Below are 27595 nucleotides of genomic sequence, written 5' to 3' on the forward strand. Positions count from 1 at the left end.
TACATAGATTGTAAAATTCTATGAAAATGAAAAACTAACCTCAAAAATGAATAAGCTGGATGATAAATATTGTTTTATATTAATTAAAACATATACTTAAGTGGAAAACCTGCCTGAAAAAATTAATAACACTTTATTTAATTCAAAATTTTTACGAAGCACCTACATATCACATTTTTATAGATGTTTTTAAATTAATAATTTACAAAAATTAGGTAGATACATTTTTTTTTATAGAATTTGATATCTTTATTCTATAGATTTATTTTTAAACCGTTTAGCGTATTTTGAATGACATATTATCAAATTAACAGCCTCGGTGGTGTAGTGGTTTAGCATATCGCTTTACTATTCGATGGTCGCGGGTTCGATTTCTCGCACGGTACAAACATGAGTATCATTGTTTGTGTCGGTCTGGGTGATTTCTATGTATATTATGTACATATATATTAAAAAAAACTATGTATCAATTGTCTAGTACCCATAATACAAGCTCTGCTTAGCTTGGGACTAGATAAAAAAAATATCAAATTAATTAAATTTTACTTTAAAGTTTAATTAATTTGTTCCATAAATTTAAATTTAGTTAGGTGTATACTTTAAACTTAACAAAATTATTATTAAATAAAAAAATACGGAGTACTTTAAAGTTTAATTAATTTGTTCCATAAATTTAAATTTAGTTAGGTGTATACTTTAAACTTAACAAAATTATTATTAAATAAAAAAATACGGAACTCGATTTAGCAAATATAGGGGATAACATACAAAAATACAATCTTACAGAACTACCATTGCAGTTGTTTCAGGCATAAATAATAAAAACAACAATATTCTCAGTATTAATACCTATATTTTTAGTAATTTTCCTGTTAACAAACAAAAACAATTAATATAAATAACACTATCGTACAATTACACCACCTTTCACGGGAAACAATCAATATTTGCGTCCACAAGCAGACTTTGTAAACATTGTCAAAATAAATGAGTAAATTTAGCGGAATCCATAAAGGAAAACGACGTATGTATGTTCAATGGAACCTTAGTGTGTTTAAATAAGCGAATCTTAAAATATTTACCCGGGTCGGTGTAGGTTATCTAGCCGTCACTATAAAAGAATACGCTTAGCACAATGTAATAACACATTAACTATACGTTTGATACGTTCCGTTTCAGTTGTGCCCAATTATTTTTCGTATTTTTTTAATAATGAAAGTTGCTGTGGTAAGTAGTATAATTAATATATTTCTTATTTAATTTTTTTTTATATTGAACTTTTTTATAAATCTACTCGAATCCCAAAAAGTAACTCTCTACATCTATGTCTTTGTCATTGTTGATGTTCTTTTAGTTAAATACAATATACATCTATACTTAGTACCTCGACAGATAGGTCGCGAGTTCAAATATGGCAGACGCCGTAAAAATATTTCAGACCAACTTTCCAGCGATAGAAACGCCGTTAAAAATTTGTATTAATATTGCAATCTATTATTTAAATCAAACCTAGTTAGATTAATACATTGAAAGCCTTTCAATATATATTTCAACATAACTTCTTACAGGTATATAAAAAATCGAGATATACGCAAATTTATGTCTTTGCGTATATCTCGATTTTTTATATACCATAAATTAATTTCAGCATAAAAAAAGTCTGCAATGAAGTGTTATTATAATAATTATTATTATTAAATCTGAGTACAGTTGGTAAACGCGAGACATAAATCAAGTCTTAGTAAGAATTTAACTGTACCTTGATACAAGTCTACATTTAAGTTTTATCGCTAGTGACCTTGCTTGTTATCAAGTGTAACATTTTGATCTCTCTAAATACATTAATTTTGGGTATTGTGTCAATTTCTCTTTAAATAGGAATATCTAGTTATATATTGTAATGTTTTTTATAATACCTTATAATATATTTTTAAGTGACTCTGTCCTTTCTACCTATATTCATAAGCTGTAAGAGATAGGCCTCCACAAATGGACCTTTCATGTCCATATCAGGCTACTCTTAACAAATGCGATATATCGATACACCGCATGGGCAGTGCACTACTGGTACCGGGTCTTCCTCCAATCGAGGTTTTCTATAAATTTCATTTTTATCCAAATGTGATCTTTTTACATTTCTTCTTGATCTATAAACAACAGACAGGCAGGCAGATTCGATTTTTGTACTCTTGAACATGATGGTTTCTATTTGTCTGGGCGATTTCTATGAATGTTTTGTGTGTTTTAGAAATATATTTCTATTAATTCCTTAGTACTTCAAATGACACCAATAACATATTCCTGACTAGGTATGGCAATTTAATGGACAACACTGGGTTATTTTTTTTTTTGTTATCTTACCCTTTTTTACTAACTTTAGATTGTCTGTCGAAGATAAAATCCTAAATGCTTTCGTGTAACAGGATCTTAAAAAAAATGTAGTCGTGTCAGCAAGTTAATTATACTTAGATAACTTCAATTAGGTATATTAGAGTTAAAAGAATAGGTACCTACTTAAATATTTATCTCACTACACAAAACTTGGTATATACCTATAGATTTTATAAATTAAACATTAATTGAAGATGATGTAATGTCTCGTCAGACCAAAAAAAAAAAAACAAACATTATTCATCTATTTGCATAGCGAGTAGCAGCCTTGATTAATGGTTCTGTCACCATGGTCAGGAGCCAATAGTCGGAAATTGACGTCATTATAGGATGCTCTAGTCGTACTTAGGATACTAACCTAACTTCCTAATCTACATACTTCAGCACCGCCAAATCACTGGTGTCAATTTTATTGACTAATTTTACCATTGTAATTTTCAGACATCTTATATTACCTGCCTCATCTATAAACGACTAGCGCGGTTTCACCCGCGTGATATTTATAGAATATTGATGTATAAATATATATAAATTGGAAAGTTTCATTAAAATTCATTCTAGTTTTTGCGTGAAAGAATAACAAACATTTATCCATCCACATTCATAAAACTTCCGCGTTTGGAATATTAGTAAAATGAGCCACCGAACGGGTAGATATATGTAGAGTTTGTCATATGGAAAGATATGGCATAATAATTTAGTCTTTATTTAGCAAGGAATCTTCTGTATTGGTGGAGTAACTATTTTAAGCGTTCAATATTTGGTAAATATTTATTTATCTGGTTAGTGTTTATTAAAGTTTTTTACGATTGCGATTTAACTGTGCGTTGATAGTCAGTCAGCCGGTGACGAAAAGTTTGTTTACATTAGAGATAAATTGGCGATTACCTACTTATCTTTTCATTACGAGTTGACGTACTAGTATCAATTAATTAATCAGCAATTTTTATTAAAAACCAGTCACTTATCAAATTCCTGTCCCGTGATATAAACCGTACACTAATACAATATAGTTTAGTGTGTTTTAGAAAGTGTTTGTTCTCTCATAAGTAAGTAGATACTGACCTGATTCCTTTATTATATTGAATGTGTGTCATTAATTTTATGAAAGAAAATGTATAATATACGTATAACGTAGTGTTATTATCAATCAATAGGTATAGAGTTTTGTAAATTAAAAAGTAATATATAATATTATTAAATTCTATTTGTACACATTGCTCCTTTGTTTTCCTTGTAGATAGTTTGGAATACCTACGTGAATAGTGAGTACTAATAGGCATATACCTGAATAAGTAATTATAAAGTTAAATATTAGATTGTATTACGAACTAGCTGATCCGCGCAACTTCGTCTGTATAACACTTACTTGACATTTATCATTATATTTCGCTCAATTCAAATAATATATTTCTAAACTATAGCCTATGTGTTAAACTATAGCTGATGTATAAGCTATATTACTCTGAAGTTCCATCAAAACCCATTCAGTAGTTTTTCCGTGAAAGAGTAACAAACATCCATCCATATCAACCACTAACGTATTTACACACAATATTCTTACCTTTTTATATATGTAAAGCAGCAGTGCATATGTGTTGCTCTACAGCAACATCTCTGACATATAAATTAAAGGTAACACCTAAGCCACAGTAGAGTCAATGGCCGATAAGTGCCATAATAGTATGTTTATTGTACTTTCTTTTCTGTTTAATAATTTGTATTAACACAAAATATAAAAAATGTAATGCTGAGCAACATTTATTTAAAAGAGCAACGTTCAGATCTTTTTGTGTCAAGTCTATTTTCTGAATGAGTGGTAGAATAAATAAAATAAATGATAAGAAAAACAATTACCAACGTCAGTTGTCTGATGTCTCGAACATTCGACTATAGAACAGAGACATTCAAAATACACGAGATGATATAGGTACATACAATACATTGATTATTTTATATGAATTCGTGAAATATTTCAAAATGAATATTTCAATACCGGAAGTCTATCAATCAAACTAAAGTGCGTCGCCGGAGACATTTCATAGATAAACATCTAAATATTTGCGAGATCGCAATAAATATTGTACCTACCTATAGATATAGGTTTCTAGTAAATTGTTATAAACATTTACCTAATGTTGTGGTCCTACCTATACTTTTTTTTTTTTCATACAATGGAGAATCAACAAAAAAGTTAGATAATTATTAATAGTTAGGTAATTTCACACACAGAGTTGAATTTCACATCTATTTGGTGAGCTCTTTCAACAAAAGTTAGATCAAAATATATGTATTAATATTTTTTGATCTAACTTTTGTTGAAAGTATACTACTGTATTATTGTCAAAATAGATTGAGATAAAATAATATAGACATAAAAAGTATATTATACTATAATACTTAGCAAATCTCGAATAAGTGTACGGTAATAAAAAAAAAATTGTAAGTTCAAAATAAATCTCGGTCTAAATTGACGACCTCGGTGGTCTTACGGTTTAGCATACAGCGTTACTTCCGATTGTCGCGGTTTCAATTTCTCGCACTGTGTAAACGTTTGTACTCATCAAGTGATGTTTGTCAAAGAATGATGTTTGTATCGGTCTAGGTGTTGTTATGTATTTACAAAAGAGTACTTAGGATTAGATGGCGTTGTGTGAATTCTCCAGAGGTATTATTACTATTATCTATAATGGTATGCCAAATTACATGGGATATAGTTGAGATGTAGCACACGTAAAAAAACTTTTTAACCTTTGTTATATAGATGTACCGTGTAGATTCGAATGTATAGATAGAGCGTCACAATTATCTTATCTGAAAAGCAAAATCATCTATTGACATTAGATTATCAACATGTCAGTAAATACATAAATGCTTCATCGTCTAATCCGTAACTTAGACTGAAAGTATCACTGTTTGTGTCGAATTCAAAACAAATTCCTTAATTCATTGCACTGTTCGTAAACCATCACATAATGAAGTTGCTTCTTGTTTCCCAGATCGTCCTTGTTGCATTAGCAGCGATGGCTTCAGCTCAAGATAGAGGTATGATGTCAATCTTTAATACTACATTTAAGTTTCCCGAATTGGCGGTATAGTGAAAAGTACAGGTAGTTTACTCTACCGCTAATTCGAAATGCAGATAGAAATGACAAATGAGGAAGAAATGGTCAAGAAGAATGGACAAGAAATTTAGATGTAGCTACAAATGCGTGTGTTAAACAGCCTGTTCTATTCACATTCACACAATGTTTTACAACTTTGTACTCGTAATTTATGTTTTCGTGGTCCATATTAATTTCTCGCAATAATTACGCTATCTTCTAACCTGTTGTCTGCTTTATTTCTCAATATTTCTAGCCTGTAGTTCATACAATCATGTTACTTAACGCTGATTACTACAACTGCTTTACATTTCCACTTTCAACTCCTTTGTTACAGTCAATGTAGCGGACAACAACCAACCCGATTATAGAGGTAAAATATATTCGTACATACTCGTAGCAGTACATAATATTTGTACAAAACATTCCGTAAATATCGTAGTCATCTTAAAAATTCACAGAAAATTAGTATGTAGATTAAAATTCTCTGTTATCAATATTTACAATTCTATTAGGGGTTAGATTAATTGAATATATCTTTTCATACATTTTCAGTTAGAGTCGTAGAGAACAGCGAACCCAACCAAGACGGTAAGTTACTCTATTGCATGGCATGATAGTTTTATTTAAAAATAATCACGTACCCTTATATTGTCGAATGAACTACCTGGTAAGGTTTTCTCTAGACACTATAGCGTGGCGTATTTCAATAGGGTCTCTTAAGAATAGGCAATGCGTGTTGTATACTCTTGGCTTCAATAGGCTACGGTTACCGTTTCTTATAAGATAGGCTGTGTAGCTTGTTTGCTATCATAGTATATAAACTATGTATCGGCAGAGTCAGTTCGATAAATTTTGGACATGGTAGTTAATGACCGAACATTGCAATTTAAAACTTTATTATTATTTTGTTAAGTACATTTATATAGAGAGAAATTCTCATAAACATGGTCAAATTAATTTCGTAAACAAAGGTAGTTTCTTCGGTGTGAAACGTTTTGTTGTTATGATTTATTTTATTATGTATTAGCGTGTTGCCCCTAGTTAGTCACGTGTGTTTATGACTTAAAACACTTACACAAAATCCTAACGAATTATATATATTTAAACATTACTGAAGAAAAAATTAGTCATGAACCGCATTTAAATTCATTGGAGTTTATAATATTATCGTTACATACACACAGACGAACAGGGAACATGTATTCTATATGTACTCAGTGTATTTTGTAAAAAAGCACATATGGTTTTATGTTTTATGTACAAAATACACTAGCTATTATTAAGCATCATTGTCGTACCTATTTCTTTTTATGTATAACTATATATTGCTTACTTACTTGCTTAGCTTATTGAATTGGTCTGCTGGTTGTATTTTTCTTTCATACCTACTACCATTACACTATATACACTTAATATACTATTCTGCATGTTTCCTATATGTATATTTGAAATTGAATATATGTAATCACGTAATGAAATGTCATTTTCCATTGAAGTACAATTTATCGTTGCAGTGATCACCAACCCTGACCCAGGTTTCTACAGGCCCACAAATGGTGAGAATACTAATATAAAGTTATTGTAAATTAGCTATTATCCGGAATTCGACATATTTTTGGTAATAAAAGACCCTATGTCCTTTGTGGTACAGCCTTTGTACACGAAAAGTTTCACGTCCATATGTATGTCTAATCATGTCGTAATTAGTTGACTATTTTGAAAATTCATTATGATTTACTTAGTAAAACTTCTCTACAAAAATACAATTTTACTAATTCATTTTATTTTACAGGTCAAAACGGCGACCAAATCGGTAAGTTTTTGTATTTAGTTACTAAATTTAATAAAAATTTTAAATTGAAAAATTAAAATATTAATTTATGTAAATACTTTGAATAAATTTAAAAGACAATGTTGTCTCAAATTTCATTTAATTTTAAGTGATATACATGTAAAAGCTGCAATGAAATAATAATGGTATAGAAAAAGTATGACTACACAGTTAGTCTATGATAATAGCAATACAAAGTATATACTATCCATTGTTACAGTAATCAGCAACCCCGACCCAGGTTTCTACTTGCCCACAAACCGTGAGTATATTTTTAAATATACAATTGTAGATTACGAATACGTTTTTAAATTTATTGACCATTCCATTTTAAACGACGTATGTACTTCTGTTTGACGACTATTTTTGGGATTATTTTTACAAATTTGGTACTATCTTCCATTTATCCCAGAGATATATAAACTCTTTTACTACTATTTGATTATATGGAGACTAAACTTTACTAAACGGTAAGTTAGTTGTTCCGTACTATATCTAAGTTCTCTGTGCTTACCATGCAAAAGACCTGATGAAGTTAGTGACCTACCGGCTTATAGTTAATCTTTACTCATATTTTAAGTAATAATAATAATAATCTTTATTTCCTAATAAAACACTTACATTTACGATATTACGGCGAACCACACACTGCATTTATGATTCAAAGGATGGGTACCTTTAGACACAGTGTTAGGTCAATTAGTGTCTATATAATCTCTCATATTCTTAATAAATATATACTTCTTAGTCAGATTATTGTATAGTTAATGTTTAATTTTTTGTTACAGAGAATTCCAACAACGGTGGCTACGAACCGATCAGTGAGTTAAAAAACTTTTACGTTTCTTAAACGGAGGCCTAATCTGTTTCATGAATATTGTCGTTGGGGTAGACTGTACAAAGAGTTACTCTAGGTTGTAGTAGTCACCTCTCTGACACATTTTATTTACCATACGTTTCATATGACAGTGAATTTATAGGCAAATTCCGGAATGGCAATTCGAACTAACAATGTTCCTTAACAGTTAATTATGTACAAATTTCCGTAAAATATATGCCTGTAGAATATTATGAGTTTATTTGTATAAAGCAAATTTTGATATGCTCTTTTTACAGGCTCTGGCCCGGCATTAGTTGAGGGTTCTAGGCCCAACTACCCACCAACCCAATGTAAGTTCTTTAAAATGAATAGATATACTCTGTTCTTCTTAGACAAGTGGTACTTTATATATAATAATGATAATAACCTTGGACAATACACACAGCGCCATTAGATGGCCACGCTAAGCAGTTCTTGTCATATTGGTACTGTACAACTAATTGAAATACTACTTATATATTTTTATTATAAATACATATTTTTTTTACTACGATGGTGACAAACAAACATACGGCTAATGTGATGGAAAATGGTTAATTAATATATATAGAAATAATTCAGACAAACAATTATACTTATGAATACAAATATTTGTAACCTTGTGTGTTGAACGACTAGACCACTAAACCTAGTACTTTAAATATCGAAGACCACACAAACATATATATATATATATATATATATATATATGTATTTGTATCCTGATAAAATTTAACTCAACTGTATATTTTGATACTGTGGTATTCTGTAAGCGTTTTATCAACCCTTTTCACTCAAGGTACTACTTGGTATCACTTGTCAAATATAAAGTTCCTATTGAGCTATCGAGTTTGTTTATATTTAAAAAAAAAAAAACACTAGTGCCTGTTTTACCTCCATCTCGCTCTCGAGTGTGTGCAATGTAGTGGCTATCAAATTTTACAGAATACCAATGTACAATCTCATCGCGTATTCCGCTTTCGAGTTCGTAAGAGATGCTTACAAGTGGAATACTGAATCGCTGGATCACCAAAGTCAGAATAAGGGAGATTAAGGTATATATTTTTTTATTTCGTGTTTCAGATCCATCCCCTTATGCGCGCGACGGAAAGTAAGGACGTTTTCGACAAGCACACAAAATATCATTAATGTAATTATAATTTAAATAATTCATTTGTTTAAATTACACAGCAGTTATTAATATAAAATAAACTTAATAATATAATTACTGTATCTAGTTATTCCAATTCCAATATGAAATCCGTCCCTCTCTCCCTTATGCCCCTTCCAGTGTGTATATTGACATCAAATAAGAGACATTTAAAAGAGGAATACTCATGCATTTTTAAAAAGTTTGATATGTTGTCAAACCACCTGATCCTGATGAAGATGCGCGACAAATTTTTCTCCGTTTTAGCAAAAATTTTCTTGCGGCTCGATCTCTTATTAATTGTAGCGTAATGTTGTATAGGCTACAGGATACCTCGACAAATAAGTTATCCAAAACTAAAAGAATTGATAAAATCGTAACAACTCACAAATTTTACCACTACTTACGGGTGCTGTCTCTACTTACTACCTTGTATTGTTAATGAAGAGACAACACATTAATAAATATTTCAAACCACGTTACCGCTTATATTGTAATATTATTGTCGATCAACATGAAACAATACATTTCACACAATAACGTTTATATACCTGAATAGAACCTTCGGTGCATAGTGAGATTATTACAATGAATAGAAGGTCTTCATTTATAAGTAGACAACAATGGAATTTCAAATATGGAAAAGAAGGAACTTTAAACATAGAATACAATTAGCAAATGCCTCTTCGATGTCATAACTGAAAACGTAGAATAGAGATGTTAAAGTGATTAATTCACTCTTTTCATTGTGAATGTTGTTTTCTCTGGATGTAATTAATACAGTTATTAATAAAGTAATGACTAATTTATTTATTTATAACATAATCCTGACTGTTTATTACTACACCTCGAGTAGTATACATATAGTTATGTTTATGAGTTTATAACATATATAGATATGGGTCCAGTGAGGTCGATCTTCCTTTTGGTTTAAAAGATGCCACATGAAATGATGACTCAGGATTTAGGTAGCTAAATCTATTTATATGCTAATTTATTACTAAACAAACAGATGAGGGTATGCAAGCCTCGCATACTATTTACATTAATTCGACGCACAAAATTATCTCTTAATGTACTAACACAAGGACCCTATCTCAAAGATATTGAACTTGAACTTTAAACTTTCACAAATAATAAATGCTGATATGCACATATACTACAGATGCAGTTCACAATATCAATTAAAGTTGTAATGGCACGGAACCATTCAATACAACAGGAGTGCTTCGACGAACCTGCATTTACCTGTCTTTTTTTCCTAATCACGAATGTCATTGTAATTGTCCGTTTTAATTATTTCCCGAAGCAATTTCTATGATTATCCAATTGTCCAAGCTTATTTCATCATTTCACACGCACCGCACAATCTACAGCAGATATAAAAGGATTCATGGCGACTCCTTCCTCAAATCCAGAAGAGATTGTACAGTTACTAGTTCTTCATCACTTCATTCATTCAACATGGGAAAATTCGCCGTAAGTAATTATCAATACTTTATTATGTAGTCTATGAATTTTATAATAAAACTAGTAAACACCCTCGACTTCATGTACCTCTGTAATATTAATATATTCAAATAGTGAAAGAATTTCTCAAATCTTTGTGGTTCCGGAATTTTCTTCCGGAGTCTACTTTATAACAAAATCCGTTACATTTTTATAATATTACTTATATTATAAATATAAATATATACTTACAGTTATAAATATAAAACTAATGATAATATTGTGTAATAAAAACAATAGGCGTTAACGAGATATACACATAGGATATAAATCTGTAAGTTATAATTTTTTTACCTATTTACTTAGGGGCATAAGACTGAACGAATTTCAATGACACTTAAGATACGGACAGTTCATGTTTAGGATTAGGTACCTTTGCAGCAACAACAGCGTCATTACATTTTATTTTTAATAACGTGAGCAAGCAAAACTATAAAAGATAGCTAGTCGAATTTCGTTCCATTACCATGTTGCTTAGATTGACAAATAGATAAATGTGGACGTGATAGGATGCAGACTGATCACGATACATAGTAGTCGATTGTGTACAGATAAGTCGAATAATAAATACTTACCTAAGGGGTCTGGAAGACTATTTTGATGGGACTGGACTGGCTGAACCGATTTTCACTAGCTTTTATTGCATATTTAATATTATAAGGAGTTACTTAGGCTACTTTTGTTTTAGAAATCTTATTTATTAAACGTTCAGGAATTCGAAGGTAGCAACTAATATATTATATAAAGATTTATAGCGAAATCGTGGCTAAAAGTCACTGCTTAATTATTAACCTAAATATAATGCAACTACATTTTACTATTTTGTAATTTCAGGCACTATTCGCTTTTGGCTTGCTTCTGGTGATTGCAACAACCGCTGCTGACGACATCGCCATACCAGCTGGGTTGACAACTCCGACCACCCCAACCACTCCTACCACCATCACTAACACCACTCCAAACCTCCCTGACACCCCCAGCATCGTCAACGAGGGTGACAATGGTGACAGTGCCACCGCTAGTCGCAGATAAATCTGCTAGCTAGTAAATGAAATTAAATAAAAATTGATTATGGATTCAATTCAATTCAATACTTAATACAAAAACAACAAACTCACATTAAAATTTAAATATGGAATGAGTAACAGTAGAAAAGATGGTAGTCGTATGAACGTTTTAGCGCCGATAGTCAATTATCTTGGATTGAGCAAGAATAACATCTGTCTAAAATTTACTATACATATATGTATTTAGGTATTATTAGTGTATATTTTTATTCAAGTAACGTGATGGATATTGTGATGATTGTTACAGAGAAAGAGGCAGCTATAAGTATTGATTATAGATGAGATTATTGAACGATTGTTAAGATTAGACAATTCCAGTGAGTTTGCAATAATTACTAAGTAATCAGATTAATATAATAAATTATACGCACATACAAATTTTTTTTTATTCGATATCACAATTTTTGTACCTATCTTATTTCTGCGATTTAATGAATTCTTTCACCTTTCAATGATTTGAGCCTCGCTCTATTTAAAATATTATGAACACTAAAATAATATTCATTAATATGTCATGCATTAATATGCGTTTATTTCATCTATTACTAACTGACCCGCGCAACTTCCTCTGCAACACACTTAGTTGTTCATTTTGATTATACATTTTGAACAATTAAAATAATATCTTTTTTTTAAATTGTATGTGTTATTGTGATGCATATGCATATATGCAGAGTGGTGTACCGTGCAACCATTAAAAACCGCACTTGATTTTTAATGGTTAACGGGTGGTTAAAATCGTGGGATTTTTTGTGTGTGGACACAGCAACTCGCCCCTGATAAATAGTTTTTGAAGCGTTTTCTACACATGTGTCAATCAAGAAACAACAGTACAACACAGAAAACGGAGTACAAACTCTAGTTTGTATTTGTAGCCTAGAGGCAAGAAGTAATTAAAGTTTTTATCTCTGTTTTTTTTTTCAATTATTAGAACTCTGTTACTGTATTATACGAGATTATCTAAATATATTTTTCAACACTCAACTCAATATCTAAAATAATCATTATTATTAGTTGAAGTAGTCGTTATTCGACCAATCTAAAGCCTGTTGACTGACACGTGCGCTCCAACAAATCCTTAGAAGTATTAAAATCCTGTATTTGGAAGTATATTATTAGGTTTATCTTCATATCTGCATCATCATCCACATTGTACCATTTTACATCTCTATGACGGCGGACTCTAAATCCTACCAGTGATTTGTACTTTGTAACCTAACAGTACAAATCATTGATAGGATAATGCGCTATATTAACAATCTTTGTCTCGGATTCCCCAGTTATCCCTTTTTTTTCCATTCCAAATCATTCATAATTCCGATAGTAGCATTGTGAAAAATAATCGACTTTATTTAATGGAATAAATTTAAGCTCTATCTCTTTAAATACTTTTCTGTAATTCTATTTTTATGTAGTCTCTTTCTTTTCTTCTTACATTAAATACATGTAATTGCTATTATTAAGTTTATGTATGTAATACATTTATACTTACATTTATATGTATAAATCTATTACATACATAAACTTAATATTTTTTTATTATTCTCTTCTACTCAAATGATAAAAGTTGTTACAAATAATTACGACTGTAATCCTAGATATGGTAGGTAGAGTCATTGTTAACTGTCAATGCTATGATCCGCAACACTACCCACACCGTAATTTGGCGAAGTACCTACCGCTATATTGAAAACTAAACTAACTTTCATTATTTACTGTACTATATTGTACTTTTATTATTTGATTGAACCGAGATTGATCAAATAAGTATATGTAACGTCACGTATACATGAACAAAATGTCCAACAGTGTCGTTACTATAATGACAATTATTATTTTATAAGTATATATGTAGTCAGTAAGTTATATATAGGCCACCAAGTTGCCTGAAGTAAAAAAATAAATAAAATAAAACTAGAAACTTAGCTGCAGCTTCGTTTATTTTATACTTAAGATACGTAAATATTCTTTGTTAAGAGTTCCACATAGCAGAAAGATTTTTCTTCAAACTACTAACAATTATAGAAATATTATTACAATACTAATATCATATTCGAATAATTATTTTGTTATTTAAAACAATTTCGTCCTTAAACCAGATTAAGCTTTTACCAGTTAAACTATCATTTTATCAATTACATCAGTAATTCTGCTAAATGAAACTAGGTAAGCCATTAGTTTCGTCTGGGTTAGATAGGTTCCGAAGATTATACTGCTACTTCCGCTTTCCTCCTAAACCCGGAAGTCCTTTAGTGTCGGGCAGTTTAGGTATATCAGGAAGCTTGGTATCCGGCAGTTTCTGGTCAGGGAGTTTCGCATCAGTTGGCATGTCAGCGGTGACGACCATAGCCGTCGCCAACATAACAATACACACGAAAATCTGTAGACATACAAAGAAAAAGAAATTAAATAAATAAATAAACAATTGACACAGCCCTATCTAATCCCACAGTAAGCAGAACTTGTGTTATGGGTAGGTAATTGACAACTGATATAAACAGTTACATTTTTTTGTGAATATATCCGTAATATACATAGAATACACCGAGAGCGATAGAACCAATCATAAACATGAATACAAATGTTTACACCGGGCGAGGAATCGAACCCGAGGCCATCAAGATACAATCCAGTTACTCAACCTCTGCTAGTTAGTTTACTAATTTTTTTAAAGTGTGTAAAACCGGCCGAATTCGTTGTAAGGAGGACTGTTGGGGCTTGTGGGACTTTTGTACTGCCAATAAACACATCAAGAAGAACCTCCGAGTCTGAGTCTCTACTATAGATGTTGTAAGACATCGCTATTAGGCAGAGTGCGGGCGAGTTCCAAAAGTGTCCTAAAGGCAATTGCTTGTAGACTATCCCATTCTATGATACTACGTGAAACAGGTAATACGTTAAGGTTTATATTTCTACTAGCTACTCGCCCCGGTTTCGCACGATACACCCGTATTATATATAAAAACCTTCATCTTGAATCACTATCTATTAAAAAACCCGAATTAAAATCGTAGTTTTAAAGATTTAAGCATACATGGGGACGGACAGACAACGACAGCGACTTCACTATAGGTCAAACGTCAAATGCACCTAGAACATAGCGTCATGTGACGCTAGTGTTGCCAATCGCGCCTCCGTACCTATCCTTTAACTTCACTGGCACATCTTATCTTTAAACAGCAACAGCTTAAAAAGCCAGCTAGGTACTTAAGCTTTGCTTATGCAGAGGTGACTTAGTCGACCTTTTACAAAGACTACTTCGATAAAGCTGTATAAAATATTGTACACCTAATACGATAATGGACGATCTCAATTTTTTTTATTTTATGGTTAGACTTTAATGATAAACCTTTATAGTGTATTTGCAAAACTACATAAAAATACATTTAGACAAATAAGGCTAAGGACATTATTTATTATTGTATTTTTAATTTTTTTTTTAATACTAACATCGTGTTTTTATTCAAATATAAATTGACGATAGGACTAAAATGAACAATATTCGTGTACATTGTATTTACTGGAGAAAAACTCAATAACGACATATTTTTTTGTTTTATTATAGAATATATACATATATATGATGAGCCACTGTAACAAATATTTAATTGGAATATATGATAATATTTAAATGGAAAAAACTTACCACAAAACGAGACATCTCCCTGAACTCCTTGGAGGCTAATATCTGAGTAATAACCGTCGTATGGAGGATACGTGCTTTTATAACAGCTCTCCGAAGAGGATGCAATTGACAGACGATCAATGTAATTACAATTAATCGGTGGGAACAATAAAATTGCCATCTCATCAGAATGCGTTCAATAAAAACAATGCATCGTTAATTAAATCACTGCCCAGATACGCATAGCTAATTGATCAAGCTGAATATAGTTGTAGTTGTATATTTTCTTCTTTCTTTATCATATTAGATACTAGATGAGACCGCAACTTTGCACGTGTAGGTTTAATTGTAACCATACTAGCAGTGTCCGCGGATTCACCCGCATAAAAATAATTCCCTATGTGCTATTCTGACATGTTGGTGTCCTATGTAAAAACTGCCAATATAAAATACTAGCTGTACCCGCGACTTCGTCCGCGTAAAATAGTGACTTTGACCAAATAATAAAAAAAATATTTAATGACCTAACCCAATGAAAGCCACATGGAAAAATTTCAATTTCAATCTTTCATAACTCTTTCAACCCTTTATAACTCTTCTATCGCATTCAAAAGTAGCCTATGTCCTTTCTCAGGGTCTAGACTAACTGTGTAGCAAATTTCATTTAAATAGGTTCAGTAGTTTTAGCGTGTAAGTGAGACTGACAGACAGACAGATAAAGTTACTTTGTTTAATAGTGATACATATTTAGAAAAATATACTAAAAGCAATTATATAAGTATTTTAAAATTCTAGTTGACATGTCAATCAGCAACTTATTCTAAATAAGCAGCTTTCAATCATGAATTTCATTATCATCAATATTTTACAACCTCATAAATAAGCACAGGAGTCCTAGGAAGAGGAAAACTAATACGCTTTTAACACGCATGATCTCTGCCAGGAATTAGGGCACAACAGAGAACAAGCTGTTATCATACTGCCAGATGTGGTGGATCAGATGTGTTGATTTAAACTGTGTACTACACTTAAAACCACCACATCTGGTCCCAGCAGACCTGGTTCCTGGAAACCATCGTAGTTCATTCCTCGATTGGTGACGGTTCCCCCTTAACATCGAGCGGGCCCTCAGCCTGTTTTGCCATTTCTATTATATAAAGAAAAGTATTGCACGACTAAAATAAAATGCTAACGTTCATATAAGACTTGTATTTTTTATGCGACGTTAAATATAAAAAAACTCTAGCTTCTTCTACGTCTCCCAATCATTTACTATGAATGCATGCATGTAAAATATTATCAGTCACAGTCATCAATCATTTACTATAAATTTCTATTGGTTAATGATGACCGTAGTGGCCATAGTCATGACCGCCATGACCACCGTGGTCAAATCCACCATGACCATGTCCACCGCCATGTTGAAATCCTCCGTGGTTGCCGTGACCACCATGTTCAAATCCGCCGTGACCGCCGTGGCCACCTCCGTGTTCAAATCCGCCGTGACCACCTCCGTGTTCAAATCCGCCGTGACCACCGTGTTCAAATCCGCCGTGACCACCGTGACCTCCGAGTTCATATTCGCCCCCTTTATGGCCACCACTATGACCACCGTGACCACCTCCGTGTTCATATGCGCCTCCTTTGTGGCCCCCACTATGTCCTCGATAACCACCGCCACCATGTTTGCCGAGGTCTTCATGTTCGTACACTTCATAACCGCCAGCTGCTGTGAATGTACAATAATGAACATGCAACAATCGTAACAAGTCATCATAAAATAATTGATTATTAAATACTAACGAATATATTTAGCTCTATAAAAAAACCGTAAAGTGAGAGTCGGCTCGCATATTTGGAGTTAATTGTAAACAGGTTTTATATTCCGTATAAAAATGATAATTGATTATTATCAAAGTTGAAGATAACTTATTTAAAAGCAACATTATAATAGTATAGACAAATGAAAAGGGTTTTTACAACAAATACATATTTACTAAAGAAACTCTATAGAAATAACTTAAAAACGGAATCCGATAAATGAAAACTGAAATTAAAACTCATTACTTTCATTTTAATTTAATAAACTTTTCTTGAAAAACTTAAGTACACTATTTACTTATTATCTCATACCTTCAGACGTAAGCACTGCCACAGCAGCTACGACCAAACCAACAATCTGAAATATAACGTAAAATTATAAAAGTATGGTATATTTATATATTGTAAAAAATATGCTATTTCAATTTATTTATATAATTGGTTGCACTATAGATTTCAAAGTTTATAAAGACCTAGCAGCAACCCGGCATATATTACTCTAGAAATCAAAATATATTTGTAAACAATTTTCAGACACAATATTTTAGTTATTCATTAATATTGATATCTTCATTATCTAATATTTAACGTTTGGATTTTCCAGGTTAATCCATATTATTAGTATTATAAATCCTAAAATGTCTGTATACCTATCGTTTCCTTATGCATCACACTAAATGGCTGGAGGTATCGGAATTAATTTTAATATGAAGATAGATTTTATCACAAAAAATAACATAGGCTACTTTTTATATAAGAAAAAAAATGAAGTTGCGAGTAACATATAGTACATGTACCTATTCTACTACAGCCAGCCCCACGAGTACAATAATTGTAGAGATCTGTTTTTATTAAAGATTATATTTTCTATGTTACTCACAGTAAATGTTACATTTTGTAGATATTTTTAATAATTTTTATATATTTTATTTAATCAATTACGTCTATCCCATAGAATATAATATTAGTATAAATTATAATAATAATATGTATCTACATATATTGACTGACAATTAATTTTCAAATCAAAGCCAGAGTGAAAATAAAAACTAATTTAACTCTTATTATATAAAAGTAACTATATGTTTAGTTGATATAATTTCGATCCTTACCTGTTGACATAGGCATGTTTGCGGATATACTTACGGTAAGTACATATACCTATTATTAGTATAATTATAGAAGTCTACAAGTAGGTACCTGATAGCTTACCTTATAATTAACAATGACATTAAGTATGAGTAACAAACTTGTTTAGATTTTCTTTAGATTTAGTACGTCATAATAGCAACTACTTAAGTATTATAATATAACTGGATCTAATTTTGCCATTAGTATTACACAATGGGCTTTAAGAATTATACATGGCTTTATACCAAAGTTCTTTAAATGGTAATAAAATTTTCAAATAGATTCAGTAGTTTTTACGCATGCTAATTGAAAACAACGCTTCAACAGGATCAACTAATCCAAATAAATTCCACATAAGAAACTCAACAAATATAACAAATAAAGAATATTAAACGAGCACTTACACAGCATAAACAAAGAACAAAATAAATTATGTATTAAAATTTAATTAAATAGAGCTTGTCAATGCACTCTTCTACTATTTCCACATATAAGATAATATTACATACTATTTCTATACTTCACGCATTTACTTAACTTTTGTCAAAAAAATATACCTATTTCCTACAATCAAAATATTTCACATCTATTAGAACCACATAAAAATAAAACTACATTTTTATAAATTATATAAGAAATTCCTTTAATAATCTATTACGCCAGTCAATACGAGTATAAACATGCCAATCGATAATTTTGACCTTTAAAAAATGTTACAAAATTGTTTTCTATAAGGAAATAGAAATGGTAACTCACCAAAATTTTATTCATACTTGAATATATATTAATTCACTTATAGGTATGGACTGTTCGAAAATCTCAGATAATGTAGTACCTACAGACTGAATTTATCAGTATTTATAATACTAGTAAGCCAACAGAAGTCAGAAAACATACTCATGATTTTCCTGACCTCAAGCAATATGATCTTATAGGCAAGTTTAATGTAGCAGTCACCATAGGTAAAAAGTCATTTACGTAAATAACTAATATGACATTACTTTCTAAACAGTTAATATTTTTTTATTAATTATTAGTTTAGATTACATATTTTTGATTGCTGTCAAAGTACTGGTAATATATATAGAAAATGAAGGCCTATATCTATGATTTTTATAAAGTAAGACGAGGAGTGTAAGACTCCACGTTTATAAATATAATAGATTTTTTAGAAAGATCATGCGTAAAAAGCCTCTACCAGCAACTTGTATCTTGTTACGGATGATATTGGTATGGTGCACCCGCCTGCGCTAACGGTTTACGCTGGCGGGGCACCAGTGGAGGATGATAAGATGAACATGAGGTCAGGTCAGTTAGCCCATCGTGACAACTTCAACAGGAATTTTTAATAATGGTTTCCAGACGAACCGCGTGAAGCTCTTCAGTCCACTTTACTAGCAATCTCATTTCCCCTGCTATATTATTATATTCCTAAGGTTTTTGTGGTATGTTAATAGTATGTATATACTATAAAAGTCTGGACTTCGTCACAACATAGTTTCAGTGGATTCAGATGTATTATCATCTTAATGGACTATTAGGATATCTTTATTTACCTAACATAAATTTGTTTCTTAGTTTACTTATACAACACGCAACATATTTTAATACAGGTCTCACTGTCATTTCGAGGATATCTTCAGAAAGGTTCATACCGGAAGATATATATAAAAATAATTATGTAGTTATAATATAAGACAACCGTCACATAAGTTGAAATGTGAGAAACAGAGGTGGGTTGCTAGTTGTAATATAAATGACTTATTCCTAGTTTAACGGCAACACATATATGGATGACGGTAGTGTGATCTTGTTATGTTAATCTGGAATATAAAACAAAATCGACAAGATAAACCGGTTTAACGTACAACATTACATGCCTAAAGTGTAATGCATATTACTAAAGATGATACTCAACGTTGGCGACTGACTCTTTTGATATCCCTTATTAAACTTATAATTTTAGAACGCTTCTTTTAAGATGTTCTATTTGACATGATATATTCATTATTTTAATATAAAAAATGTTTTATATAAAAATAATAATTTCAGGACAATTCATACAGCGCCATCTAGACCTAAGTTAAGCTAGTTAAAGCTTGTGTTATGGTACACAGGTATATTTATTTTTTCGTAAATACATGTATACAGATTATACATATAAAACAGCCAGACCGATACAAACAATCATACTCATGAATACAAATGTTTGTGCCATGTAAGGAATCGAACAAGCGACCATCTGAAGTAAGGCGATAAACCTATCTACTACCACCGAAGCCGTCGATATAAAAATTTATTGAAATCTAATTCATCATTTAGATACGCATACAGTACTCTGATCCGTTACACCTATTATTTCAGTGGTTGATGGTAACACCTACTTGTTCACAATAATAATAATAATAAGTTTATTGTGCAAAAACAGATACAAAATGGACTTAACTAAGTTTATATATCTATATTTTATTCCATATATATACAATAGTTGTTAAAACCATTTAATCAGTAATAATTTATAACTATTCAATAATCGAAGTCACATATTTATACGAATTAACCATCCTGGCTTCCCTTAGTCTCAATTATTTTTTCAGATAGAAACGATGACTTTACTTATTTCTGCATACCATAAGGAACATCTTGATCCAGATAGTTATTTTGTTAACAGTTCAATCACCTTAGCCTATACTGTCGCTAATTTACCTGTTTATCAAGAAACAGGCTTCATGGATTTACCCAGACAAGTTTATAGAATTCATTAATAAAAGTAAATAAAAAAGCAAAAACGAAATTTTCAAGTACTTTATAAACTCGTCGTCGTATTGATATTTTACAATGTAGGTTGATAATTATTTTAGTTATCTTTTAAGTCCATAACGTACATATTGAAAAAAATTACATAATTAAAAAAAATACGGTTTCCATTGCTAATTATTGTTTATATTCAATATAAGAGATGTAAAATCTAAAATAAGTAACCGTTACAAATAAGACGCATAGGTATATATTTTTTTTCAATGCGTGTAGTATGTGCAATGTTTTTTTTTTATTGATTCAATGTATTCTTTTATAAATAATTTAAAAAAATATTAGTATTCTGCACTTCTCTATGTAAAGTATCTATGGGAAATATCATACTCCATCCGCGCAATTTTCGTAACTAAGTTTTATTTCACGTATATATTATTGTTTATTTGTATTTATTTACAATAATAAATAATAAGTTTATATAAGCCAACAGACCTTGACTTTGATTTCTGATACACTCAAATTATCCTTGATTTTGTCTATATTTTGTATAATTAGGTAGTACTAAAGTCCAAGACCGTAAAAATTGATGATGATGATCAAAACATCCTTTGAAGCTGCCTTCTTAACGGAGATTTAGCAGTAATAAAAATTATAATTAATATAAGGATAGTTTTAACAAAATGCAAACAAAGGCAGAGCTTGTTTTTTTTTTATAAACACATACATACATAAAAAAGATCGATTAATAACAATCATACTCATGAATACAAATTCCGCTACAATTAGCATGTGAATATTTGTGGTCTCACACATGCTAATAATAGGGGAATTCATTATACATATTAATATATTGAAATGCACATTGCTCGTAAGACGTTAAGCCGTTGGGACAGTAAAGCCCTCCAGTGGCGTTCGCGGACCGGAAGACGTAACCTGGGAAGGTTACGTCTTCCGGTCCGCGAAGGCCCAGCAAGCTGGACCGACGATCTGGTCAGGATCGCTGGAAGACTTTGGATGCGAGCAGCGCAGGACCGATCGTCTTGGAGATTTTTGAGGGAGGCCTTTCAACAGTGCACGTATTTCGGGCTAAAATGGTGATGTTGATGAAGTAATGAAATAGTCTTCCGTAAAACAACACCTATAAGATGTTGTTCATCATCATCAGTTAGACCATATGTTTAGAATCCACCGTCATTTTACATACTATATAATAAATATATTTATATACCTCTTTGCCAATGGTAAACGCATTTGCCAGTCCATTGAATTCTTAGATCACTAATGTTCTCATACATCTCACGTCATACGCTTGTAACATAATAACATAATTCAATAATAACAAGAATCAAAACAAACCAATTAAAATAGTTACACACTGTTGACTGTTTATGTCTTATTTGTATTAATAACACCAATATTCATCAATATTTGTTTATTAATTTCAAAATTAACTTTATTACTTCAAATTAACTCATTTAGACAGATGTGGCATATATAGGATACTAGCTTTTTTCCGTGACTTTATCTGCTTTTTTCATACTAAATATATTAACAACAAGAAGTCAGACAAACAGACGTTTCATTTCTAATACTACTATTGAAGTATGGATACTATGGAATATGGATATGTAATAAGAATAGTACATATTTTGTATATTTTACCGTATAGTATATATCGTACTAATCACAGATAAATAAACAGCCTAATAAAAAAAAATGTGTATTATAATTTACTGATATCGTAAGTATATAATATAAAACTTGAAGGTTCTTAAATTATTTGTGCACATTTTTATATCTAATAAATTATTAGCATCAAATATACCAATACAAGATTCCTCCTGTGCTCACTGTCTCTCGGAGCTTGGATCCTAGGACCGCATCATTTTGCCTGCTATGCCAAACCATTTTTAAACCAGTACTACTACTATTAGTATTGTATACTAATCTGATATACATATCTGCAATGGATTAAATATACATTACAATGGGATCCACAATTCTCAAATAGCGAGGACGGGACGCACAAATATTGTAAGTATAGTTTAAAAAAAAAACTACGTGAGCTACTCTAAATATCACATTCACTGTACAGTATTATATACATAAAAGTTAAAAAGCAAAGTTATTTCTTCCAATTGCTACTTGCACTGTTACGGATACTTACTGCTATCTATGCCAATCTGTGGTGGGTTGATTGAAAGAGTTCTCTTTTAGATATAACAAATTGTCTTATCTAAAAGTGCAGTAAATAATATATTTAAGATAATCATAAATTCTAATATAGTGATTAGATTTATTGATTAGCTTTTGGAATAACGTCTCTTCATGTACCGCTGCATGTTTCGCCTCATAATACCTTGTTCTATTGGATAACTGTAGTACGGGTAGTAAGCACCCATTTTTCTATTAAAAACTAAATAAGGCGGCATATGATCGTAGTTTGTCGATTTGGATGACCAGTTCCTTCTGTACGCATTCCTCTTCGACTTCTTATGTTTTCTTGTTCTTTCTTTGTCCATCACCTCTTGTCTACTGTCAGGATTTATTTTAGTAAGTACCGCTGTCGATGTTTTTATTTGTTTAGTGTATTCTCTTCGTTCGTGTGCAGTTACTACGTTTAATATGAGCGAGAATAAAATAATCTGAAAAAAATATTATTTTATAAACATGTATGTAAACCCTATCAAGACAAGGATTATAATACCTATTGTTCTGAGATCTAGATTAATTGTAAATAAGTGAGTATATAATAGGTTTATAATTGACATAGTATGTCTGCATACCTATAATTATGATATCACTTGTTAGACATGTAATACATTAATATTTAACAATTAGAAAAAAATACGTAAAATTCTTTCTTAATCATAATATCGTATACTTTTGGCAACAATTATCTTGAAATATATCTCACTAATATTATAAACGCGAAAGCTTGTAAGTATGGATGGATGGATGTTTCTTACTCTATCACATAAATATTACTAAACGGATTTTGACGAAAATTTACGGTAATATAGCTTATACAACAGAATAACACAATGTAACCGCGGGCATAGCTAGTATAATATTATTTTTATACGTATCTAAAGTATATGTTAAAATAATTTGGTCTGTAACTTATTAATTTAACGAATATATACACTTACCGCAATTAATATTAAAGATATCTTCTCCATTGTTTAAAAATAATATGTTGTTTAAATTAGCAAATTACTTTTTACCTAAACTTTATTGATATCCTTACAGACACAATATGTCCACTACTGGTACGTGACATAGGTATTTTCAAACAAAATAGTGAAATCTTCTTGAACTTGACTTTATACATATTCCATTATTATTTACTTACAAGATGTTGTATCCACTTCTCTCAATATAAAAACTGTGGAGCTGCATTTGAGTATATAATATTTTCCTAAGTAGGTAGTTTTTATTTTTATTTCTGCGCCACCTACTCTATTTTTTTTTTGTAAATACTCTCTTTCCAAAGCTTGTCTGTAAGAGATTGCATTAGCGATAAGACCGCCTTTTGTAAGTTTTTTTTTTTTTGTTTTTATTCGTTCATGTCATTTATATGTTACTAAATACAGATAAGATAATATTATATACTAATACTTACAAACATAATAAGTACAAGACTAATCAACACAAGAGCAATTTTATCCCAAAAATATTGAACCGATATTCATTCATATTTCCAAGTTAAAAATTCCATTTTACACAAAATATGTAGTTGAATTTAAAAGTTTATAATAATTTCAACTTACATTATACTTCTATAGGTCTTAAATCAGCCTATACATAAGAAAAATAAGTACTTGTGTATGAAGTACCTACTGAACTGATATTATAAAGAATGATTTTTGTATTTGTATGTTTATAACGATTAAATCTCAAAAATTTGGGGTGCAATCAAAAATGTTTTCTGTATTAGAATTAGAAGAAAAAGAAGAAAGAAGAATTAATTTACATAATTAGCCATCGAAGAAATTATTCCATGGCTAATTATGTAAATATTTATTACACTAACATTTATAACATTTACTACTCTATTTCAATGTCAGTCATACTTTATTTAAAAATTAATGATCGGCGTGATCGCGTAGACACCATTAAAGATGGAGGAAGCATAGTAATCGAATTGTGTGGAGGAAACAATAATTCTCGCTACTTAATTATATATCATACTCTTATTAAATACTACAAAAACAAAATATAATTAACTGTAATAAAACGGTTTCTTGGAAATATGTCGAAGCCTAAATATCAATTAGTTGACAATTTATTTCAAATATTTATTATTATTCCAATTAGTTTCTAATAAGTTTTCCTTAATAGATATTTTTACATCGAATTAGGTTATAAGTCCAATCTGCAGTAAATATTTATTATAATAAATATGGTTTTATAATTCCTTGCCTAAAGGAATAAATATAACTATAAAACCTAAAAAATATATTGCAAAACCGTCTCTATGTATTTTTGGTAAATATAGACCAAAACAATTAGCATGCCTCTACTTATGTTAGTCATGTACTTGTGAGATTTGAACATGTGACACTAACATAGTTGCATGGTGAATTCAGTCTATTATGCTAACTCTACCATCACACATGAAATATCAAAGTATGGAAAATGTAGTCACTTGTAGCATGCAAAGCAATGCAAAGATGACTTTTTACGAATTTTTCGATGGTACTTAAAATTATTGCAGGTTAGACGAACAGGATTCAGGATCAGGACAAATTACGGATAATAATAGCTGTTTTATTCAATTCGTCGAGAATTTTTCAAAGAAAGAAAAACATATCTATTGTTGATAGGTACAAATTAGATTGACCAAACAAACACCATTATTGAAATCGACGAAATCGAGTATTGCCTATTATGTCCTAAAATAATTTTGTATTTGGGAAGATTATGGGCATTTCTAAGCTGGTCATTATGTAAATGATCTTGAACCTCGACTGACCGTGCATTTGAAACAAAACTTGAATGAAGAGCAACTTCATTAAAATATGAAGTAAAGTTAGTGCAATCAATAATTACTTAATTAGCTTGTAGGTATGTAGTATCTTTTTATCAACTATTTTACATTAAAAACAGTCATACGACATTAATATCATGGTCCATAATTGTAAATTTGTGTTTACTTTTACAGCTTTTTCCTATTTAGCGTAACGTAATCAATAATTTGACTATTTCATAACTATAGTGTATAAGTATGACCTTGCACTTGGATATTGAAGTAGTGTTGGACCAATTTTCTAAAACGCAAATGGGAAGTCCGATTGTAATTTTGTCGGTGAGTTTGATAAAGTCGTTACATATACCTACATCGTACTGTAAAACTATAATTTATAAGAAGATATATTCAAAATTGTTAAATTGTTAATAATACTTCTAACTTTTTTAAATGTCTCTAAATTTGATATTTTTTAAGAAATCATCATAAAATTAAATTTTAGTGTATTATATAGTTAAACTTTGTGGTTTAATGGACTAATAGTCTCTAGAAGATCTTTGTACGAATCTTAACAAAAAATTACGTTATTTTTATGAAGTAACCCAGTTTTATATTAATTAATTAATTTCAGAGGAATAATTTCTTACTCAAAATAAAATATTTTGCATGTGTAATAACTCGTGATTAGTAATAAATAATGAGATACTTAAAACTAAAAATGGGGTGATGGATTTGTCGTTCGTACTTAACGTAAAATTTCACTATGTACTTGTATGGTGGTTTTCTAAGCAACGAGAATTTAATATCTAGTACAACACCCATATTTATTTTTACCAGTTCGCCTGCATCTCGTGCTTAGTGCCACCAGCGTACAGCACGGGTATTCTGGCAGCCAAAGCCGTAATTGCCGGTAGTGTGGTGAAGCATGCAGCTTTGCATTAAGCGCTGGTTTTCCAGGGCCATAAAGGTCGGCACTCAAAGGTTGCAACAAATGAATACTTCACAGCAGAATTTGCTATTATTACCCTACACATACCAAAAAGATAGATGTCGTAGCCACGACTTAGATGCCAAATATGTAGCGTTAGCGTTCCTTTTGACCCATGATACGGAAAAAAATTGTATTAACTTGAGCTTTAATTAACGCTCATAGATGAAACCTGGATAACATATGGTCGGTAAATCGTGCTCACGGATAATCTTATACATCGAAAATATTTCACAAATGCAGTGAATAATATCTACATAAAAAAATCCTGACAAAACAATAGTATAAAAGCGAATAGCAGCATTTTTTTTAAATGAATACATGTTTCTTATCATGAAGTATAAGGAAGCAATGTATAGTGTATAACCCTACACGAGAAAATATATAAAA

The 27595-nt window shown here is 30.7% G+C and overlaps 1 protein-coding gene and 1 pseudogene across 2 annotated transcripts; one reads left to right on the top strand and one right to left on the bottom strand.

The window, feature by feature from the left end:
* Positions 1-1089: 1089 nt before the first annotated feature.
* On the top strand, positions 1090-11757 carry LOC131852398 (uncharacterized; annotated as a pseudogene).
* Positions 11758-16862: 5105 nt separating this feature from the next.
* On the bottom strand, positions 16863-19394 carry LOC131852403 (uncharacterized). Of its 2 annotated transcripts, none has more exons than XM_059203079.1 (3): positions 19248-19394; positions 17673-17718; positions 16863-17265 (listed from the first exon to the last, which is right to left on the bottom strand). In XM_059203079.1, the coding sequence occupies exons 1-3, from the start codon at positions 19260-19262 to the stop codon at positions 16880-16882; spliced, it is 447 nt and encodes a 148-aa protein (XP_059059062.1). In that variant the 5' UTR covers positions 19263-19394; the 3' UTR covers positions 16863-16879. The 2 variants fall into 2 exon arrangements, with proteins under 2 accessions (XP_059059062.1, XP_059059061.1); XM_059203078.1 differs by having other exon boundaries at positions 16863-17268; positions 19248-19393.
* Between the last annotated feature and the right edge of the window lie 8201 nt (positions 19395-27595).

The sequence above is a fragment of the Achroia grisella genome, unplaced genomic scaffold (genome assembly GCF_030625045.1).
Source record: "Achroia grisella isolate CSIRO2021 unplaced genomic scaffold, CSIRO_AGI_Agris_v1 utg848, whole genome shotgun sequence".
Lineage (NCBI taxonomy): Eukaryota > Metazoa > Arthropoda > Insecta > Lepidoptera > Pyralidae > Achroia > Achroia grisella.

Bases quoted from the DNA above. Each gene is read 5' to 3' on its own strand.
- LOC131852403 (XM_059203078.1), bottom strand. The intron at 17,269-17,672 runs GTATGAGATAAT...GTACATTCACAG, and splicing joins GGCAGTGCTTACGTCTGAAG to CAGCTGGCGGTTATGAAGTG.